At 42.7% G+C, this 23,113-nt stretch overlaps 1 protein-coding gene across 1 annotated transcript in view; it reads right to left on the reverse strand.

The window, feature by feature from the left end:
- Positions 1-23,113, reverse strand: part of LOC147748201 (uncharacterized) — a 334,565-nt gene that overhangs the window by 64,311 nt on the left and 247,141 nt on the right. Inside the window, exon 6 of the mRNA XM_086959115.1 lies at positions 775-995. Within this exon, the coding sequence (XP_086815241.1) occupies positions 775-995 (221 nt within the window). The remainder of the gene's footprint in view (positions 1-774; positions 996-23,113) is intronic.

Here is a 23,113-nt window from a genome sequence, read left to right on the forward strand (position 1 = left end):
GCATACACGACCACTTGCAATGAAAAACCGGACACCCCCCCGCGTTGAAAAAATTCCGGGGAGGTTTATTTTCCATGTTCGCACTTGCGAACTTGATATTGGCAATCGCAAACGAGGAAAAATCTCCCGGGAGGGGGATTTTTTCCGCTCGCCAACTTGACGTTGGTGAACGCGAGCAAGGAAAAAAATTTTGCTCCGCTGCGTGAAGCTGAATTTTTCAGAACTCCGCGAGCTCCTCGTAACACGGAGTGCGGGAAACTCCACAAAAACGGCGAGCAGAGTGGAGTTCACCACCCAGGGTTGACTTCAATAACAAGATGCAAAACCACAATATTTGAACCGGCAATCTCTGGCTAAGTAACAGTAGTACCTTCTACTGTGCTACTGCTAGTGTTGTGTGCCTTAGAATCTGAGTCCCACTGAATCAGTGCTGGGTATCCAAAAGACCGTTTACATTAGCACCCTAGCCCTTGGCTCCCATTTTTCACTGAGAGCCTTCTCTTACGCTGACCAAGTTTTACTTCCCTGCCAACACCCAACACCCTAGTACACACCAGAAAGTACACGTGCATCATTGACATTTATGTCCACACTTAGTGTACAATCAAAGGGATCAAACTACAGAGAAAATTCTAAAATGCTAGGAAACAACCTCTCTGTCATGAGGAGGATAGCGTCATACTCTACATCTGACCACACCAAAAGCACCCATTCCTCCTTCCACAAGCATTCATATCTCCACTGCACCCTTTGGCTACCAACACATAGATTTACCTGATCTCCTCACCCTCCAGGAGCTTGCGATACGTTGCAATCTCGATATCTAGAGCCATTTTAACATTGAGCAGATCTTGGTATTCTTGGAGGCGACAGGCCACATCTTCTTTCAGGAGTCGAACAGCATGCTCCTGCTGTTCTATAGTTTGTTGGTAGATACTGATGTCTTTGTAAAATTGGTCTTCCATCTCCTTCATCCGACGCTGGTGATCCTCATTCTATCAAAGGAAACAAAAGAAATGATCTGAAGTAAGAGCAGTATACTGGTCATAGTGACTCCGTAAACGGTCATGTTCATATTCCGAGTGTTCACAGTCCTGAACCACAAGTGAAAATGAATTTGAGACATGTCTGAGATGCTATCCATTTCCATATGGTTTCTCTGTTATGTGGCTCCATCAGCAATGTATTGCTGTGGGTCTTATGTTCTTACAATGCATTCGGTAAAAGTGGTTGCAACTTGCGCAACAACTTTTACTGATTGCATTGTTTTTTTGTGCAGCTACATGTGTTCAAACATGTTGGTTCACAAAATTGCAATTCATAGGGGGTTGCAATCTGACCTGCCTCATTAATATGCATGAGGTAGGTTGTAAATTGTGAGCCACTATGAAGCACTGCCATCCGAGTGATGGTGCCTCCTGGGTTCTGCAGACCACCATGTCTGCAACTGCTTTTGAAGAAAGCATTTTTTTTAAGTAGCCTATTATCCTTAAAGGAAAACAGGAGGCATTTAAAAAAAGAAAAATGTCAAAAATATTTTTCTACCAAAAAGTAGTCGTCACAGGGACCACTGTCTGCTCCTAAAAATGTATTTTTGCAACATTGACAAAGGAGAAGGGGTCCCAAAAGGACCCCTTCCCATTTGCAGGAGGGTTAACACCTACTTTGCGGTGTCAGTAACCTATCAATGGATTGCAGTGGCAATTGGGGTCACAAACCATTGATACATACAATAAATAAACACAAATTGGAAAGGAAGCACTAAACATGCTCATTTTAATATGCAATTTGGTATGTAGTCGCAAACCTATTTTGCGATTCAGTAACAAGTTACCAAATCACAATGTGGGTTTTGAACATACCCAATAGCTATTTTGGCATTGGAAAGGCTCCGATTTTGCCTATCAAAGTCTTGGAGACTGCAAACTAGCTTTGAGCGTAATTTTCATATTCCTTATGTTGTGTTGTTACTGCAAAGAGCAGCTCTTCTCTTTCTATGACTTGGTGTTTATTAACATTAAATCTGCTGAGTGGTGATGAAAAACCTGCATGGAGCATTTTGAAAATTAGTGGCGCACTGTTAGGCCTCCACCATTAGTGTCCTATTAAAACCCCTGTTTTGGGACAGAGTAATCTGTTGCATGTTAAAGGCGCATACCCCTGCCATGAGTGCCCCACTGCACTGTTGTCTGGGTCAATAATGCTGACTTTTTTGTCATAGGCAGACACAGATCATACATGTGCACCATGTTATATGCCTGTCTCATGGAATGCAGTCATATTGGTCTGGGCACACAAAGTGCTATTCTTATAGTGGTGGAAGACTACTGCCTTCAGCAGGAGTTAAGCAATACGGGCATGGTGCTGGCAGAATACAGTGTAGTGATCAGTAGTAGTGAACAGGGCCTTTTTACCCCGTAGAACTGGATGAAGGCCTACAGGTTCATTCACCTTTTAAAAAGTTTCTCTGTTCTGTTCTTATCTCACCCTTGGCCTACATCAGGTAGATGTAGAGTGATGCACGGTACAGGAGTAGTATAGTTATTCTGTGTTGGTCAAATGTGTGCCTGGGAAGGGTACCATACAGGGATGGAGCAATACTGTAGAGTGCATGTTTGGTTAGTAAATGTACTAGTTGTATTTCTGTCCGAGAGGAATACCTTGCATGAGAGATGTAGTGCTGTGCAGTGAATGTTAGTTGGGTGTATGTGGGCTAGCATGAAGTACACTGCATGAAGGGTTAAGGGTGAAGTGTTGTTCAGCACGCACATAGTGAGTATTTGTGCTGGAAGTGTGTTTTTTTTTAAAATAAGCCCCCACTGGGTGAATATAAGAAAGCTTCATTACTGAATAGTGTATAAAGACTGACTGTGTGAAGGCAGGCTGAGTGTGTGTGCTGAAAGCATGCGTACATGTAAAGGTACAATGCATGGAGGAACACTGCAGGACAGAAAGTGTGCTGTGAGTGTACATTGGGTAAATGTGCCTGCAAAGGTGCATTATATCATGGAGTACCCTGGGCTAAATTTTGGGAAGCCCAGACCTGCCTGGTGAACACATGAGGACAAGAGTACCCCCCCCCCCCCGAGAGATCTGAGTATTGCTGCCTTCCCTTGAGCTGGATTTGGACACACTGAAAGGAAAAGGAAGATACTCCTGTTGCATTTCAAAAAGATCTTTGCTTCAGTGATAGATCACAAGGAAGAGACTTGGACACATCTCAGGAAGGGAGATTGGGATTGATAAAGGAACCTTCAAGAGTAGAGCTGGGTGCCTGGGATTAACCTTTTGATGCACATATTACTTTGGCTGGCATCCAGGTGTGAGCTCTGGTCAGTATCATGAACTGTGTTGTGGGTCAATCAGCTTCAAAGTCATGCTTGCTGTGATAGACTTCTTTCATGAGGGAAGAAGAACAAGAGAAGTATTTAAAGGCTCAGATTCAAATTCACATTTAGTGTCTGGAAAAGGATTATAAGAAAGGGAGGTTGAGTTCCCAAACATTTGCCATGTGTCAAGCAGCCAAACGAGCTGTGTGAGTAGAAGAAGCTATGCAAGACTTCTGCATGTGACCAGGACATGGGGAAATGCCTGCTTGTCTCTCTTCTGGGTGAGGGGACATTACCCAGGACACCACGATCACCTGCCCTGGAGCCAGTAGACCCATAGCCTGCCTGCTTGCCAAGACCAGTGTGCCCTGTGAGGGAGAGGAGAGTGTTGGAGGGAGCGAGGTCCAGTGGAGAACCCTGCACTAGGATTCTCTGAGCGAGGTTTGAGGCTGTGCACTGATTGGGCCATTGCCTGTGTGCAATATCGACTCTGGGACTCTTGTATGCCAGGAGAGGGCTGCATTATTAAGAGGCATATTAGAAACACTGGGTGGGAAGTACAAAGCAGCACCATGGGGACCAAATATGCCAGAGGGGAGTCACTAGTTAACTGAGTTTGGGTCAGGTGTGCAGGGCTTGCAAATGCAGAAATCGATGACTCAGTATGCCAAGAGGGTCCACCATAGTGAGGACAATTGCATAAGGAGGGTCTGCTCCTGGATTGTGATTAATGCTGCAACCCCGTATGCCAGGAGGGGCTGTCGGTTCCACTTTGGCCAGGGTTCGGATCAGAGGAGAACTGCTGTGACCAGCAGGTTGAGCCAGCATGCTGTTATCTGCACTTGGCAAAGTCCCCGAAGTTAATGAGACACTGCTGAGGACATCACACCCTCGTTGGAGCTTCGGTTTGGAGCCAGAGGACCACACCAGCGCACCTAGCCCCTCTTCTGGGGGAAGAGCAGCTTTCATTTTGTGTTCGCCCTGCAGGAACAGTTCCAATCACTGGAAACTGACTGGCAGCGCTGCTTAACAGAAAGAACCTGCGATGCCTGGTGCTGGTGTGTTCCCCACGAGTGGCCCAACTTCGCCATACAGGATTCAGACTTGGGACCGCCTATTGAGGGGACACTCGCTGCTCTTCTGAGCACTATACCACTGGAGCAGGTAAGACTAAAACCAGCCCTTTGGGGCCCTAGGGAACTTGCTGCAAATGGTGCTGCAGCACTATAGACACTATTGTGTTGTTTTTTTCTGTAACATACCTTTACATGTGCAGAGTTATAATTAAAATACTTATTTTTTCTTTAACATGGGCATTGGACTGGACATTGATTTATTATGTGCACTGTTTGCATTTTGAGTTTCACTGCCCTGTTTATACACCCACCGCCCCCCCCCGAGGGAGACTTGACTGATTGACCACAGCTACCTCTGAGAGCCAAGTGCAGAAGGTATACTTGGTGCATTTGCTCACAACCCACAGTAGGCCTGGTGCTGTTGCGTTCGCCGCTAGTGGCCCAATTTCGCCGTCCAGGATTCTGACTTGGGACCGCCTGCGTAGAGGACACTCACTGTATTGCTGAACACTGCCATACCGCTGGACCAGGTACGACCAAAACTGGCCCTTTGGGGCCCTAGGGAACTTGCTGCAAACGGTACAGCAGTACCTTAGACATTAGTGTGTTATTATTTCTTATTGTAACATACCTTTACATATTTAGAGTTATAATTAAAATACTTATTTTTTCTTTAACATGAGTATTGGACTGCACATTGATTTATTGTGTGCATTGTTTGCATTTTTAGTTATGAGTCATGTTTACTGACCTGCGTCTACACCCACCACCCCCCCCCCGAGGGAGCCTTGACTGATTGAACACAGCTACCACTGAGAGCCAAGTGCAGAAGGTATGCTTGGCCCAGTTGCTCAGGACCCATAGTAGGCCGGGCGCCCAGACAGCAGGAGTAAGAGGCCTGAACTACCACAATTGGACCCAGCATCCTCTTTAGGCCCAAGGCCCTGACTTCCTGTTATTTCCTCACCTCGGAGTTGCCAATACTGGTGGTCCCGGTGTTTCTGGAGTGTAGAAATAACAGGAATGACAAGTTGTTCAGGCATAATATGCAAAAGAGGGTGCTTTCGCTCTGATAGTCACATTTCTGGTCTGTCATCTCCCTACCCGTGTTTAAAAACAAAACTTGCCATCTGAATGGGCTTGGTAAGTCTTGCTACCATGCCCATAGTGTAATGAGACTGAGAGCCCAATGCAGGCTCTGCCCGATTGGCTGTCATTTCCATCCTCTTCCTCCGAGATTCTGATACCTGGTTAGCGTTATTGGGACAAGAGAAAACTCACAGAGATTCTAATGTTTGGAACGTAATGGATAGTACAAAGTTGATCAACAGCACTTTAATAGTTTATAAGGCCTACACTTGAAACCTGAGACAGGGTAGCTCCACTAAGGGTGGGCGTAGTTGGCTGAGTACCACTACACGAAATACTGTGGAATTGATCAAAACTCTGTGAATTCCGCTCTGCAAGCCCATTCCATCTCACCACAATTAATAAAACAGACACCTCAGTGAGAGAGTTGATGATTTTGGATTCCTTCCTAACCTAGGGAGAAGACCAATCAGATGCCTTGAACACAAAGAGCACATCATGCGGAAATGATACGGTTGTTGTCCCATCCTCCTAGGACCACCCTAAGCACAGGTATGGGCAAAAATACAACCCCAGCCAAAGGCCCTGCAAAGCATTATGGGACGATATTCTAGACTGCAGTGAATATTAGTGGAAATTCTTGCATGAATTCTGTGCTTTTAATGAAATGTGTAATTACCATATCTCCGCAACTTCTTCTAGCGGAGCGGAGTTCATTGCCCAGGGTTAAGCTCCACCGGCTCCCTGGCTCTTATATCCCTCTTCCCAGTCATTTTTCCTTCATCTATGAGATTGGGCACAGTACAATATTTATCCTGTGTCACTGCCAACGTCAAGCTGAAATGTGACCTTAAACTTGGTGGAGGGTGGGTCACAAACAGTGTGCTGCCATGGTGATTCTTTATATTAACCATCTGACAGTGGTAGCCCTAGCTTGGTCAAGCACATCATTGTACACAAAGGTCACAAACAGTTGATCTGGTAAATGCAAGTACCGTCCTCAGTCTAGATAAATACACAACTGCCATTTGAATTCCAGATTCTACTGTATCTTCTCTATTGACGAAGCTTGGGGCCTGTAAAGAATTTCAGAAGAGATCAAACCCCAAAAACACTTAGAATGAGGACAACTCTTTTCCACTGGAACATCCTGAAGTGCCAAGAAAAACAAAACACTTCTTGTCAAGGCCTGCTTCAATGGAAGCTATTGCATGTAACAGGATGCAGCGATTTAAAAGGCCTGCACATCTCTCTGGTGAGATTCAGCTGAAGTCCAAGGAGTGCATTCAGCCTGTCAAATGTTACTTGATCACGTTAATAGCTGTGAACAATGATTCCCCAGACTCCAATGACTGTGCTGTAGATTTTGCATTTTTGCACCTGCTCACCTGTTTCAGCCAGGTGGGGAGAAAACGGTTTTACCTAAACTGGGCAAGTACGTAGTGAGGGTTGTGGTCTAATATTTAGTATGGGGGTCATTTTGTAGTAGTTGGAGTTGGTTTGTCTGGGAAATCTGGCAAGGCTAGGGTAGAACGACCAGTAATAAAGAACATCTTGCGCTCTCTCTGATTTTCTAAACAACCCTCAGACTCAGAGGTTGTTCACTGAGCTCCCAAGTCCGTATAGTATCAGGGATCAGTTCAACTCTTCACCTTCCCTTGGAGCTCGGGGAATGGTAATGATGCCCAGTTATGCATAGAAGTAAACATTCTGAAGCTGAACAAGACCACCAACAGGATCAGGGCCTTGGTAGAGACCAGAGGGGAAGCATTGAGACCAAATTACAGTATTCTGTGCTGGCAGTGTGGGTTTCACTGTTAACTGGAAAATACTTGTGTTTCTTCAGGACAGGCCTTGAGGGTTCACTCAGTACATTGGGTAATTGCTGGGGATAGCTGTCAATGCCTGAGCCAAAGTCATCATTTTGATATTCTGCACAGAGAGTAACTTATTTAGATCATAAAGATCAAATAAGGCATAGAGCCACCACCTATTTGCTTACATTTAAGTTGTGGGAAGAGGCTCCATGTCCCTGTTCTGGTGGCAGATTAGCTCAATTGTTTCCAAACACAGGAGCTTTCTATAATTTGCAGAGTTGTATAAGATGATGAACTGGGAGGCAGAGTGGGCCTGGAAAGTGGTGGCAGAGGCAGATGTAGAATTAGTTACTTACCTGTGCCTCCAGTTCTCCACCGTTGGTATCTTTTATATATTCAAATGCTTGAATCATTGACAGTAGTCAGACTGGGAGTCCTCTGCACCTTAAAATAGCAGTACACAGTATTAAAATGGTGACACTATTTAGTAGCACATTAACCTCATTTGTAGGAACCCAAACGTCAGCCACTGAGGTGGAAGCTTAAGCTCTCCTACTCCCTTAGAGGCCACCATATTTCAGATTTCTATCACGTGCTATGTGTGAGGGAATTCCCTAGCAGAACTCTGCTCTAACCTTTCAGCAAAACTGAAGCTGTTATTTTTTTTATCTGAGCTGGATTCAAACCAGCCCTACTTTCAGCACAGAAGTACTGTGAGTTCTTTTACAGTAGATTCTGTCTTCTCCGGCGCAGGGAGATCATTTTATCTGATAGGCAACTGTCTTCAACTGTAATCATGGCTGACAGAGAGAAGAAATGTTTTCAAACCTTATTTATCGTATTCATCTTGTGGACAAAGATGACCCTCATAATCAGTGTGTTTATTGCCTTTACCCATATAACAAGGCATCAAGATGTGATGTATGCAAAACGTTTACTATTAAGACTCCTAAGAACAGAGAAAGGAGGTTAGAATTATTTCTTATGGCTAAAAGGAATTCCCCCCTTCTCAGAGGGATGCCCTCCATGAAAAGTGCTCCCCCAAGCACTTCCACGAAGGCAGCACAGAAAAGGAGACTTATACAGTTACCTGAACTGGACAGATTTGGCACAGTGCGTGCAACCACCTCCTTAATTAGCAAACAAGAAAACTATATCTCTAAACATCTAGACATTATAAGGAGAAAACATCTTAAAAATACATATTCTCAAAGGAAGCTTCATGGACGACGAAATCATCCATGATGATGAGAACATGTCAGAGAGACCGTCAGTGACAAAACCAATGACTGTGACTCCCTGCCATTGACAACGACGTCAGAGTTAACCCTGGCATTGATGACACTGATGAGGTTAACCCTGCCGTCGACAACACAGACAACATGAACTTTGTAGTTGACTGCACCATTGACGACAAATTCTCCAATATTAGAGAACACAGCTGTTCTCACCAATGAGAGGACCCCTATGTCTTCTGTGATCTGTGTCAAGTGGTGTGAGCCACTGGAGAGCCAAAATGGACAATAAGGAAGTGATGGGTACTTCTGGGCCCCAGTTAAACAGCAGGGATCAGATTTGTACACCTCCTGAAACATCTACTCTTCACCTGTCTGCTTCTTGAGGAAAGAGGAGGCTCCGGCTTGAACCCAGGCACAAAATGAATCCTAGACTCTAAAGTCTGAAAGGTGTTGCATATCTGAAAGAGAGTTGGTGATTTTTGTGGTACCCATTTGGATGGCACTTGGCAATTTCACTGTGATCGCTCAGCCAAGTCTTCACGCCATAAGCTGGACCCAATAGGCCGGTAAGCCCCTAGAAAGCAGCTAACCCCCCCAAGAAGCATTCGCGGAGAGATACTTAACACACTTAGGTGTCATGCACCTAAGGCGGCATGACACCTGATCACCTGATGAGCCAGTCTGCACACACAGTGCCTTTCTTCCATAAACTGGATGCAAAAGACCAATCAGTCCTTCACGAACCACCAGTAGCCTGAGCGCTCTTCTCGCCCAGCCAATCAGAGCTAACTCTGTTCTTCTGCTGAGACCCATCGAAGGCCTTTTGTCACCCGAGCATGTTCAGCTAGAGGCAGACAAAGATAAAGCCATTTCCTGTATGAGCCACCATATGCCTTTAAAGAGCTATGATCAGAAGCCTTGTGCCTGTGATCAACCATCTGCTTCATGTACTGCATACACCCCTTAGCATGCACATTGTGAACATGCTTAACACTTCTTTACCAAAAACACCATTAACTTAATCCACATACCAATCACTAGCTAGCTCACATATACTAGCAACACAAACCATCTAGCAAATGTTTATGAATGAATACACTGCAGCCATCGATGCATCTGACATGGCTGACATAACACAACATAACCTAGAAACTTTTTTTTATCAATGAAACCGGTATTCACACCGGCTTTCACACATCCTACTCTTCCTCATTTCCAAGGGTTACAGCATCCAACACATAGACGGCACAAACAAAAAGATGGGGCACTCAAACTTATCCACAATTCTTCATGGCCCTGCACCCATAGATATCATGTAAAGCCTGGGGTTTTGGAGCTTTTCAGCTGCACTTCGTAGTCTGAGCACCTCAGAGACAGCATGGTGTATAGACTGCAGGACCCAACAAAAACATTATAGATAAAATCTCAGTTTCCCTCCTCTATATCAATTTAGCACACCCACCCAAAATTCATTGAAAACTTCAGCCTACACAGCGACTTCAGCACAAAACTAATGACAGAATCACGATACTCAGCACCCCCCCCTCTCACTTTAAAGGCAAAACCCTCAACCTCATCCTGTAGATTTGACCCAAAATTCACTGCAAGGCCCAAAACCCCTGAATTGGACTGACCACTTTACTATCCCCTTCATCATTCTTTATACACCTTGGACTCAAGTCAATCAAAAGGAAACAAACTATTATTCTAGACCTACAAATACATCCCCACAGAAGCCCTCCAAGAAGACCTCCTCAACTGGTGTAGCGCCCTCTATTCCACAAGAGATATCAACAAATATCAACAAATTTCTTGACGCCAACAACATACTTTGGAAGAAACATGTCAAACTCACAGCTCCTATGTAGCATTATTCTCCAAACATGAACCTACAGTACTATGGTGCAACCAAGACTCTCAGATAATAAACATTGGAACAAAGGTTATTGGTCCTTTGTTAAAGACAGGCCAGGACTAGATAGTCAGTGAAAATCCTTTACAGATTTGAGGTTGGTGGGCTACTTGTACTGCTTGGTGACCCATGGAAGTATCGTTTTCCTTTGTTGGATCAAGATACATCATTGCTGGTTTCTCACAGTAGGGGCGTTCATTTTGGACAGATTGGTTGCTGTCTTTCCAAGTCATAAACTTGTCACAGTTTCATCACAAAAAGCAAATGGAAAGAAAATCTGAAATAACAGTCTTCTGCAAGACAACAAATTGAGCTTCATACAATGCTGCAGCACATAAGTAGATGTTCTTCAAATGGTTGACAGTAAATTCCTACTCAAGAATATTAAACACCTGCTTCTTGATACTGCTCACTTTCTCTGTGGCCTTTGAAATTTTGGACTATCAAGCACTGGTCAATACCCGGGAAACATGCATGGACTTCGCTGATACAACACTTCAATGGTTTACCTGATGGTTCGCTAACTGCCACAACCTCATACAGCTAGAAACTATAAGACCCCAAACACCTGTTTTGTTGTTAAGCACACCAGCTTTCTAACCTCTCTAGCAACTTTTTAAACCTCTAGATGGAACCCCTAGGTTCCTTACACACAGACGAAATTAAGATCGATCGGAACTCTACCTCAAAAGCTCAACAGCTAATGGAGTTCAGTGACTCAAAACATGACTTGAGATAATCCAGAAGTGGGTGTTATGTACCCACCTCAAACTCAACCCAAAAAAAGACTATTCTTGATCACCAACAGCAGCAACAGACCTCAGATGTAATTTTGTCTAGCCGACATGAACAAAGATGGCTTCAATCCCCACCCACACAGCTGACAGGCAAAACAAAATCCCTTGAAATTACTCTTAATTAATACCTTACCTCCTCCTAGAAAAACAAGACAGTATGGCACCATACCTCCCGCCTGACAAAACTTGAAACCCTTCCTTCTAGAAGTCTATTTCAGAGAAATCCAAGACTGGAAAATTGCTCTAGGCTATTCCAATTCCTTGTCTCCGGTCTCCAAATGACATGGTTTGCCAATACCAGCCTGGAAATCACCGGTCCACAAACTCTGGGCCCTTAGACATCTGATTGGTGTGTTGCGGCATCTGACTGCAGTTGGCCCTCACTCGCCCTATTCCTGTACAATGGGGGTAGCTTCAGATGCTCCACTAGCTCTCTTCCTACTCCGCCCATTTTCTTCATGCATGCCACCAATTTGGGCCTTCTAAGTTCTCTGCGAGAGGAAGAAACACGCAGATTTGGGCTCAGTTTCCTAGGTCAGCATGTTATTCTCTATAATGAGAAAAAATACCTCAAACTCCATACTGAGATGCAGGGATGCAGCTAGCTTCATAATGAGCTTCAAAGAAGTGCAAAATGGAGAAAAACGCCTTTTCCACATACACGCTTAGGAACTGAAACAACATTTACATCAACATTAGAACTGATTTAATCATCCTTACATTCAGAAAGAAATTGAAGAAACATCTTTTCTGTTATGTTATGTTATGTTATGTTATGTTATGTTATGTTATGTTATGTTATGACAGGAATGTACCTGTTACTTGATACCATCTTCAATCTCTCATCAGCTGGTAAGTGCTCTTTGCAGCCATGTAAAGCTACAGATGAACACACGAAAACTGTGCTTGTCCTGCATGGCGGGGGGACTTAAACAGTTGAAAGATTAAATACGTTTTTCCTACTGAAAGGGATTTTGATTATATTTTCCTAAGTCTCCCTCCTAGGTTCTGGAGATTTTAGAAACAAATTCTGAATCATGCTAGATTAGGAGGCCACAGTACATACATCAGCAGCTTCCATTTTTCAGCCTCCTTGAAAAGGATGAACATAAATGTACTCTTCATGGGTATAGTGCAGGTGTAAAGAGGATCTACTTGAACCAAAGGGAAAGACCACTGGATTGGAAAATCTTATTTCCGTATTTCCATAGCCACCTTTGTTTTTTGAGGATCCCGTTCATATTATATAATGACTTTGAAATGACAGGTTCTCAGAAAGGCTTTCTTCTAATCTGTTAGGCTTGTTTGACAACTTTGGGATCTGAGACCAGGGCTGGATTGTGAAAGGGCTGTTTTGGCCACCAAGGCACACATTCCCTCATTCTACAGCACGAATGCTGGAGTCGTTTTTGTCAGTACCTACAAAGTCATGGCTACAACAGCAAGATAGCATCTGGCTGGGTGCATGTTCTTGTAGTCACCAGACCTTGACTAATACTCCCAGACAAGCTCTTTTATGGGGAGAAGGCCCCCAAGGTACACCCATGGAAAAAATCCTTCACCCCTGAAGGACCAGGAAGTTCAGCAGAACCAAAGTTTAGGGTAATACCTGGGCTGAGCCAGTGGGACTGGTCTGGTCCTCTGAACCAAAATCTGTACAAGAGAGTGCAAGAGCTAGGCGGCAGGTATTTCGAACTGCAGGACAACAAGCAGGACTTGCACCAGCAACTGAGGAAGGGAGTGGGAAGAGAAACCTTGCTTCCTCAAAGCAGGAAGGGTGCTCAGTAGCAGCTCATTGGCTGAGACCTGTACTTACCACCTGACTCTTTTTATCTGGCAATGAAATCAACATCATCTTACGGCTTAATACTCTGAATAATAGTGAGGCAGTTCGGGAGGGTCCTTAAACCGACAGGAACACAAAGAACTCAGAGGACATGTTGGCCAGCAACTCCAAATATGTGACAGCATGAAGCATGGTACTAGTAGCTGGAGTGTGTGGCATAAATTGAAAAATCAGATAAAAGATAGGGTCAGAGGAAAGAATCGCAAAAATATATCTAGGGAGCATGGTCAGACTGCATGCAAAATAGATGCCTTTGAGTAGGGCTCCACAACATCAGGGTGATAAAAATATTTTTATCAGACACAAACAATAACAATCTAGAGTCACAATCATATACCTGAAGTTCTTGTAATTGCAAGACGTTGGGCAAGAGCAGAGCAGGGTCACCACTTGAGGTATCTCAACCATTGAGGCCTAATTCTGTGTGTCTCTCCAGCACCACTAAGCAATGTAAAGACACTGCTCATCTCCCTCCATTGTGCACCTTTAGGCTCTGATTCCTCCTGTGTGGCCTTGAAGTCTCTAATCCTATCCCTGGACTCATGTTGATCCATTACAACTCTGAGGATGACATCTTTCTGCCAACTCCATGCAATGCACACACTGAACACCATGAAGAGCCAAGCTGTATTGGAAGACAGGTTTAACGCCAAACGTCAGCCTTGCTCCACTCACTCTTGAAACAGTCACTAGCTCCATAAGCACTGTGCATGAACACAGAGAATGCTCGCTCACTAACTCTTTCTCTGTCACACACACAACCAGCTCTCCCCACAAACTTCCTAGCCGTGCCCAGTGATATCAGCAGCTGTGCCATTTTCTTTGCCTCAGATCAAGACTGCAGGCATTTTGTTTGGGATGGGGAAAACAAATTAAACACTAAATTAGTGTCTGTAGATGGAGCGGAGGCCACAATAATAAATTTCCAATTTTGTTATAAACTTCAACCTGTGTCCACATAAAACCCGGAGAGGACAATAGATGGACTGGAAACTGTGTGGAAGTAATACTGATTGACAGCTATCTAAGTTCAAACAAGACACAAGAAACATAGGGGGATGAGCAGACCAGTAAATCAGATAAACCCAGTCTAACCAACACAGTGACACCAATGAACCAGTAAACCAGCAAAAAAGTAAATCAGGTTAACAAAATTAACCAGTGGTTCAGTGAACCAAGCATCAAAACCAGTAAAGCCACATTGAAATAATCAAAGAGAAGGAAGAACACAATAATCTAAACGAAAGGGAATATAGTAATCAGCACTGAAGGAAATGAAAACATGACACTCACTGGCTAGCTAACATTAAATGTCAAAGACAAAGGACCAGACTTAAGAGTAGACTAGTAAGTTTTCTTACTGTCATCAAATCAAACCAAGCTACATAAAGCAGTAGAAAGCTACACGAAAATAAGCCAAATTGAGAAAAGTACTAACAATCAATTCACTAAGAAGTCCAGTAATTAGAGGGCAAAATATGATACTCTCTCGCTCATGAAACAACCCAACAAAACCACACTAGCAGAAATCATAAGCAGTGAAAATACTTAGATCCTTCCTATCCTTGACACCAGTCAAAACATATAGAAGGGGGGTTAACAGTACCAGGAAATATGTAATTGAAAACAATGGCTTTAATGCTTCCCTCCAAGATACCAAGTCAACAGACTTCAACATGTAGAGAAAATTTGAAAAAACAAAGGAGGAACAATCGGAGACTCCATTTCATACTGAAAGGGAAAGAGAAGAGCAATGTAGCACCTTTTTTAACAAGTGCCTTGCCTAAACTTCATTACGCTTAAATAGAGAAACCTTTGATCAGGAATATCTTAAGGATTTCAGGGACTCTGGACCTAACGAATTTTGGAGGCCCCATTCAGAACACCTTTGAATTTATGATCCAATTTCAGCTCTTTCATCCCCTCTGAGGCCAGGTCAGTGACGGTGCACAGACACACTGATTCAAATCCTAAATGTGTTTACATCTAAAATGCAGGGATAATGACGTGTGTTTTCAAATGGTAACACAGCAGCAGCTCAATAATATCACTGCAAATAATTTCTGTGACGTCTTCCCATTTCTCATATGTGACGTCCAGTTTTAATCTAAAATAATCTTTTTGTATGGATGTTGCATGAAACATAAGCGCAACATTTCTCTGCAAAATGTCTGTTATAGACTGTCACACATCACACACATGAAAAAAAATTAAAGGAAGATGGTATCTAAAGCAATCTGTTGAAGAATTATTTAAAGGTCATCAGGATAAGACTCTCTGCAGAACACAGCTGGATCTTTCAGGGGGCTCCCTGAAAGGCTGGGGCTCTGGGCCAGTATCCACTTAGCCCATGCCTTCAAACAGCTCTGCCTTTGAATGTCTAGCATGCCGATTGCCTAGGCCCTCCATCTGCATCTGCAAACAACTCAAAACCCAAAGGCATAATAATGTGCTTCCTTGAATATTCTCAAGCTAGCATGATCCTAGAAGCTACTAAAAGACGGAAAAACCAACCTGGTGTACCTATACCAAGATCTAGCCAAAGCAGTAAGACAGAAAATGTACCTAGGAATATACCTACAATGAAGCACAATATCATCAGGTACAATACATTATAGAACAGAAAATGTTTATTTACAATGAGAGACAGAAAAACTTAGATAAACTACAAGACCTACAAAGATTCCTCTGAGATGGGTACAAATCACACTAATTCAACCCTCGCTGAATCTAGACACCAGAAACAATAACATTCCTCAAAATAATCAACATAAAGCACAGCCTAACAAAACGTACGTAAACACTACAATAGGGTGAACATCTAGTTGCTTAGCTCTTTGGTAGTCACACTGAGTAAAACTCCCACATCACCTTGTACCTCACAACCACTCATATGTATATAGCTTATTGTCTCTCACAGTTCACAATCACCAGCGACCAGACAACTACAAAAATGTACATTAACTGTGGATCATGAAACATCAGAAGGATAAACAACCCCATAAAGTGACAGGAAATAATTTCAGCCGATTCAAACTGGGTTCATCCAGGAAATTCCTTTAGATGAGAAAGTAGTCTTAAGGGCAGATTCGCAGAACTAATCTGAGATAAAATCTTAAACTTACTACTTTTGGTGTTCACAGAAGGCATTTAGTAGTAGTAAAGTTAGGACTCCAAACTTTACTACTACTAAACTGAGACAAAATCCTAACTTTACAACTTTTGGTATTCGCAAAAGGCATTTAGTAGTAGTAAAGTTAGGATTTATTTCCATTGGGCCATCTCGCTCTTGAAGTCAGATTCCTAATGGCTGCCAGCAAAATGAGAAAAATGTTGCTGGCAGCCATTACAGGCCTCGGGGACTAAGGGCCCCATTAGGATGTCGGGCGGACTTTGCCCGCCCGTCATCCCATCGTAAATCGGGACCGCCCGCCATAAGGGCGGGGGTCCCGGGGGTGCCATTAGGATGTGCCCGCCACAGTGTCGGGCACATCCTGTATTTTCAGCATTGTGGCGGGCGGTGCTCTCTGCACCGCCCGCCACAATGCTGAAAATTGAATTGTACATTGTCATTTGCAAAGCGGCAGGCACCGCGCGATGCCTGCCGCTTTGCAAATGACAATGAAGGGGGGGGGGGTACCACAGGTACCCCCCACGTGCACCCCCCACCTGTACTTCACTCTGGGGGCCCACAGGGGGCCCCCAGAGGGAAGACCGCATGCCTTTCCGTGGCGGCATCGCCGCCGCGGAAAGGCACTGAACACCACGCATCATAATATGTCTGGCGGTGTCTATTAGACACCGCCAGCATATTATTCCTTTTCCGCCCCGGCCGCAAGGCGACCGGGGCGGAAAAGTGGCGGGCGGTGTTTCCCTCCGCAGCGGTCCCCCCCGCCATTGTAATGTGGCGGGGGGGAAAAGGGTGGCGGGCGGGCATTTCTGTCGGGCGGATCGCCACCGCCACCATGGCGGTGGCGATCCGCCCGACATCCTAATGGGGCCCCAAGTCTCCTGGCCTGAATTTATAAAAAATATATATATATATGGGGCAGGCTAGAGATAGACTGAAAACCCGGATGATGCACTCAATTCATTAACAAAATATAATCCAAAGAAAACAACTAACAATGTGGTATCTTGGTGAATTCTCCATCCAGAAGGGATACCTTGACCTCCTATGCTCCATGGTTGAATCCAGTGGGATCCCAGGATCACAAAAGAAAACAAAATGCAAAAGAATGACACCATCCTGCAAAATTCTTCTGGGTTAAAAAAAAACAGAAAAATGGCAACTGGGCTGCATTCATACACTGTCGGACCTGGGGAGCCCACCCCCAGAGCTCAATCATAATTAGGCCTGGGCACAGTTTGCAGAGTTTTGCTCCGTGGAATTCCATGTAATTACTGGAAGACTCTTTCAAATTCTGTGGAGTTCCGCGAGCAGGGGGAATATTGATCGGCCACCCCTTACTGTATAATTCGATTTCATCTCATCAAAAATATTTTATATCCTTTCACTCTGGCTCCATGCATGCATTTAATTTTCTTTTATTTCACGTTTTCTTCTTTGTATTACTCATGATGTGCTTCCTGTCTCTTCTTTTGCAGCAGTGGCTGCAGTATTAGGGAAGCGTCAGGCAATTTATTGCCTGAGCTGAGTTTAGTATCCCATTAAATTATGTATTTCCTCACTCAGCCCGAAAAGAGATCAACTGCTTCTGTCTGATCTCGCGTGGGTGGAGTTTATTCACCAAGGGGCACATGCATCAAAGTCCGGTTTTGCGATTCCTAATTTGCGATTTTTACCGAATTGCAAATAAGGAATCGCAAAACGGGATGCATTATTGAAAGTGCATAAAATTTGCGATTCGGTAAAAATCGCATTTTTTACCGAATCGCAAATATTATGCGAATTTTAATTTGCGATTTCGCAATTCCCATTGATTCCTATGGGCCAAAAGGCCCATAGGAATCAATGGGAATTGCGAATTCGCAAAATGTTGATGCATTCCATGGGTGCAGTGGGGGTCCAAAGGACCCCCCCCGCACCCCTGAAATATATTTTTAAATGGATGTTTCACACACACATGTCCTAAGGACATGTGTGTCTGTAACATGACAGTGTTTAAAATGCTAATTTGAGCATGTTAAAGCTTTTTCGCAAATTACCACGAGGTTCACCCTCGTGGTAATTTGCCCTCCCTAATTACGAATTCGCAATTTTTAAATTAATCATGCATTGCTTTTAAGGAATCGCAAATTTGCGATTCCTTAAGAGCAATCGCATTTTTGGAATTCGCTAAAAATAGCGATTTTTCCAAAAATGCTTGATGCATCCTAAAAAGGTATTTAGGAATCGCAAACGGCCGATTTTACCGATTCGCACCGTTTGCGATTCCTAAATACCTCGATGCATGTGCCCCCAAATGCAGCCAGCTGAAGAGCAGGGGATGCAAGATCCCATGGGGATACCAGATATTACACAACACCTGAACAGAAATTACTTCACAGACTCAGAATCTTTTATCCATACCTCCCCGAGAATGGACATCTGAAGCATAGGTGGGGGGGACACCACCACACAGCAACCTGAAAAATAAACCCCTGACTATGCCACACTTCTGGCTCTCTGATATGGGTAGAAAGCAGTTTATCCATATAATGAAGCATCATGCAAGAGATTATCAGGCCTGGGCATAGTTCGCAGAGTTTTAGCAGAACTCCTCAAAGTTACAAAAAAACTCAGCGAAGTTCCGCAAGTGGCAGAGTGCAGTGCTAACCGCAGTTTGTGCTGGTATTCCTGCTGCTCGAATAGAAATTCTACCCGAGTGGCAGCTTGCGCTCGGAAACTTATTCAATTCAATTCAATTCAATATTTATTAAAGATTTGGAACTCCAAGGAGGTCCACATAAAATACATACAAGTTATTAAAAAATAAAGAGAAAGCACATAACAAGCACAGTCCATAAACTATCATAAAATTGTTAACAGCCTATCTTAAATTTGCTAAATTTTTTATAAGTGGAGGCGAACAATATTAACGGAGAGCCCAAGTCATACAGTACTTAAGATTTTCCACATTACAGCTCCAAGGATGTGCATAGGACATTATAAAAGCTGTCAGTTCATTTAATGAAAGAGCTGAAGTTCCAGTTCATCTAGACGATCAATTTAAAATTAAGGACAAAGAAATTAAAACATGGGTATATTCAAACCTGTGCAAAAGGCATTACAATAGCAGCAGGCTCACAAAAAAAAAAATGTACAAGATGCAAATTAATAAAAGCTAAAATACTAATGTTTTACAGATGGAGGGGCTAGCTAAAAGGCTAGCTGAAAAAATTACCATTTATTTAAAAAAGTGTGCTAGAAAGGTAGAAGAGATTTAAAAAATTTTAATCACACTGCTTTGTTTATCTATCCAAGAATAATAATCACAAGTTGTTGCTACACTTTTTACGCGATCTTGTGAGAACATCGTTACAGAATTAAAATATATACATAAATTCCTTGAAATAATTACATAGTTTTACGCACACTGCTTCATTTTTAGGACAGAGAAGATAATCTCAAGCTGATGCCACATTTTTAACAGAGTTTTGCAAAAATATCGGACGAAGCCAGCGATGACGGCTCAATGTCAAAGCTGGACATACAAACAAAACGTGGTCCATAGTCTGGTTACTCAGTGTACACAAGTAAGTTACAAATTTCCCATAATTCAGGTTCTTAGACCAATTTGCTGTAAGGTCATTTAAAGGCAAGAGATTCATACGTCCTAAAATAAGCAAGTGTCGTATGCCGTGTTTTAAATTCCAGAATAAATATTTTTGTGCTGTTCTCAGAGAATTTGTCTTCATTATTAGTTTTAGTCTTTCTTTAGAGTTATAGGATTGAATATCTCCATCAAAACTAATTCGACCACCCAGAGTTTTTAAGAGAGACTTAAATCCTAATAATGGAAGGGTGAGCACTGATTCTTCTTGTATGCTTAAGGTTTTTAATGCCAATGAAAAATCACGGTAAAAAGTATATTTACCTGCCTTAATATCAAAGATTTCATGGCATAAGACACCTCTTAGTAAATCTGGCTCACTATGTTTTAGCTGGTAGCCCCATCGTAAAACCCTGGATAAGCCTTGGATATAGGAACTTATCTAGCCAAATTGCCGCCGTAGGAAATGAAGTGTTAAAGTTACAAATCTTTCAAAGTATCTGACCTTCAACCTTGTCCAAAAAACTCCAGTCTTTAACAGAAAGTGATTCTATCGCGTAAAGCAGGGTTGGAGGGATTTTTGCCTTAAAAACAGTCAATAAATGTAAAAAATGTCTTCTACCCATAGCGCTATAAAAAATGCGCAAGCCATTGACGTGCGAAATAGCTTTACTAGTACAATGTAAAATATGAGATTTCTTTTTCAAGCTGCTTGTTAAAAGTTTCCTTAGGTAAAGGTAAGAGTCTACCACCTCCAGCCTTTCAGGACCGATTTGCCAATTAAAATCATATGATTTTCTGTTTTTAAAACTTTTTAGGATTAAAATTTTACTTTTGAATACGTTTATTTTCAAGAAGTGGCCCACAGTATATTTTTGTAGGAGAGCCAACTTTCTATTCAGCCCAACAGGGGTTAAGTCCATTACTACTATGTCATCTGCATATAGTAGACGTGCAAAAGGACGGGTAGTAATCTTTGGGGCATCTCCACCAACTTGAGCGAAACAATCGGGTAAATCAGCTATATATAGGGAGAAATAAACAACCCTGTATAAGTCCGTTTTCAGTATGGATTACTTTCGATAATCCTTGATCTCCACCCATTAATATCTTGCACCAGGTTTGGGAGTGGAGTGCTATAAACAAGGATAGCAGGGGAGAAGGCAACCCCATTTTTTGTAGTTTTCTCCTTAAGAGAGGTCGATCTACCTTATCAAAGGCTGTAGAAAAATCTATTAAAGCCATAAAAATATTTGGGTTGCGATAGATTGTATATTTTTCCTCTATCAATTTCAGCATAAAAATGTTATCTAGCATAGGGTGATTTTTCCTAAAGCCTGCTTGCTCGATGGGGATGGCTTTCTTCTCTACTACCCATTCCGTAAGGTGTTCAAGAATTCTGTGTGCAAAAATGTTCCCGTCGCATCCAGTAGAGCGATTTGTCGATAATTACCTGGATGCGATCTAAGGCCCTTTTTATATAGAGGGATTAAAATACTTCCTGACCAGGATGGTGGGGTTTTCCCATTAGAGTAGCAAAAATTAAATAATGGCGCTAAATAGGTGGCTCATAAAAGAGGCTCCTTTTTGATTAGCGTCATGGGAATTTCATCAGGGCCCATTGCTCCTGAAGATCTCATTTTTTTAATAGCCCCGACCACTTGATCAATAGAATGGACATAGTTATGTACAGAAATTGAAGGCTGTTCCAAGGCCCCAAGATCGAGTACAATTCCACCAAATAAGTTTTCCAATCCTCTTCATTTATAGGAATGGGAAGAGATTTCATCCTAGTACCGCAACAGTTGGCGATTATTTCCCAATACCTTTTAGGATTATTTTTTGAAGCTGCCTCTTTTAGCTGTGACCATGCACTATCTTCCTTTATTTGCCTTAAGGAGCATTTTTTCCTCTGCCTTTTTCTCTTTAGCAGGTTTATTAGATTGCTTCGCTCATGCGAAAAATATAGGAACTGGGTTCTCACTAATTTATTTATTTCCCTATTTAAAGTAAGCAATGGATTAAAATTTGATCTCCGTTGAGCAGAGACATAGGTTGATTTGCCAGATTTAGCCAAAAGGCCACGGTAATGGAAAAAAACTTAGAGTAAATCAGGTTCAATACAGAAACACTCAACTGATTCTAAATGCTGCTGATCTTTTATTATTAATGCTAGGTGTGCTTTTAGTTTAGAGGTCGCTTGGGTGTTCCAGTGGCATCTTCCATTTGTTACGTTACAACCTAAAATAGCATCTTTAAAGTTCCAGGAGCCTACCTTATCACAAATTAAATTGATTTTGAAGCAAATTAGCATGTGATCACTAAAAACATTTACCAAAACTTCCATATTTGTAAGTTTATGAAAAAAGTCTGCAGAGACCACTAGATAGTCAAGAATTGATCTCCCAGTAGGAGCCTTATGGGTATAGTTTGCTGGAATATCTTTCCCCAACCTCCCATTAACAATTATAAGATCTAAACTTCTTAGACCTTCTAGAAGTAAAACTCCTCTTTTGTCTGTCCTGCAATTGTTCGGGAATTGAGCAGGGGGAATGTTTAGGGCTTCATTTTTTTCTGAGTTTGAAAATGCCCTTAGACTATGTGATGAAACTTTTGAGTTCATATCTCCCACTATTAATATAGACCTACAGTCTTCGGTTTCCAGGATGGAGGAGACAAAACAAAAAAGATCTTTTAATAAATATGAGGAAGATGCGTCAGGAGGTAAATATGCGTTTATTATCAGAAATGAGTCCAACAGAACCTGGCCGACCTTAAAATCTAACTTATCCGCCTGAATTAGGTTAGAGACGTGAGGAAGTTCTTTATAGGATCAGCTGGAGCTTGCGCTTAACAGGATTGCAATACCTCCTTTAGCATGACCTCTTTTTACAGGAAGCGCCGGCCGGCTTAGCACTATATAACCTTCAGTGGAACAGTTCTTAGTTAACCAGGTCTCTTGGAGACAGATAATATCAGGTTTCTGCTCTTTCAAGAATATTAGTTTGTTTTTGTTTGTGCTAAGACCGGCTATGTTCCAGGATATCACATTAATTTCCTTGCTAGGTAGGATTCCCGCATCTTAGGCCTAAGTGTCTATTTGAATTAAGAGCACCTGTGACCCAGCTCCATTTCTTGTCTTCCTTCTCTACGGGAAGAACTTGTTGAGTATTTTTATCAGTATGGAGCAAAGCCCTCCTACCATTTTCAGCAAGAAAGACCTGTAAAATACTGTATTTCTCTGGAAATGGTGTTCATTGTCCGGAGGAATCTGCAACAATATTAGGCAGCTT

Source organism: Lissotriton vulgaris, chromosome 1_1 (assembly GCF_964263255.1).
Source record: "Lissotriton vulgaris chromosome 1_1, aLisVul1.2, whole genome shotgun sequence".
NCBI lineage: Eukaryota > Metazoa > Chordata > Amphibia > Caudata > Salamandridae > Lissotriton > Lissotriton vulgaris.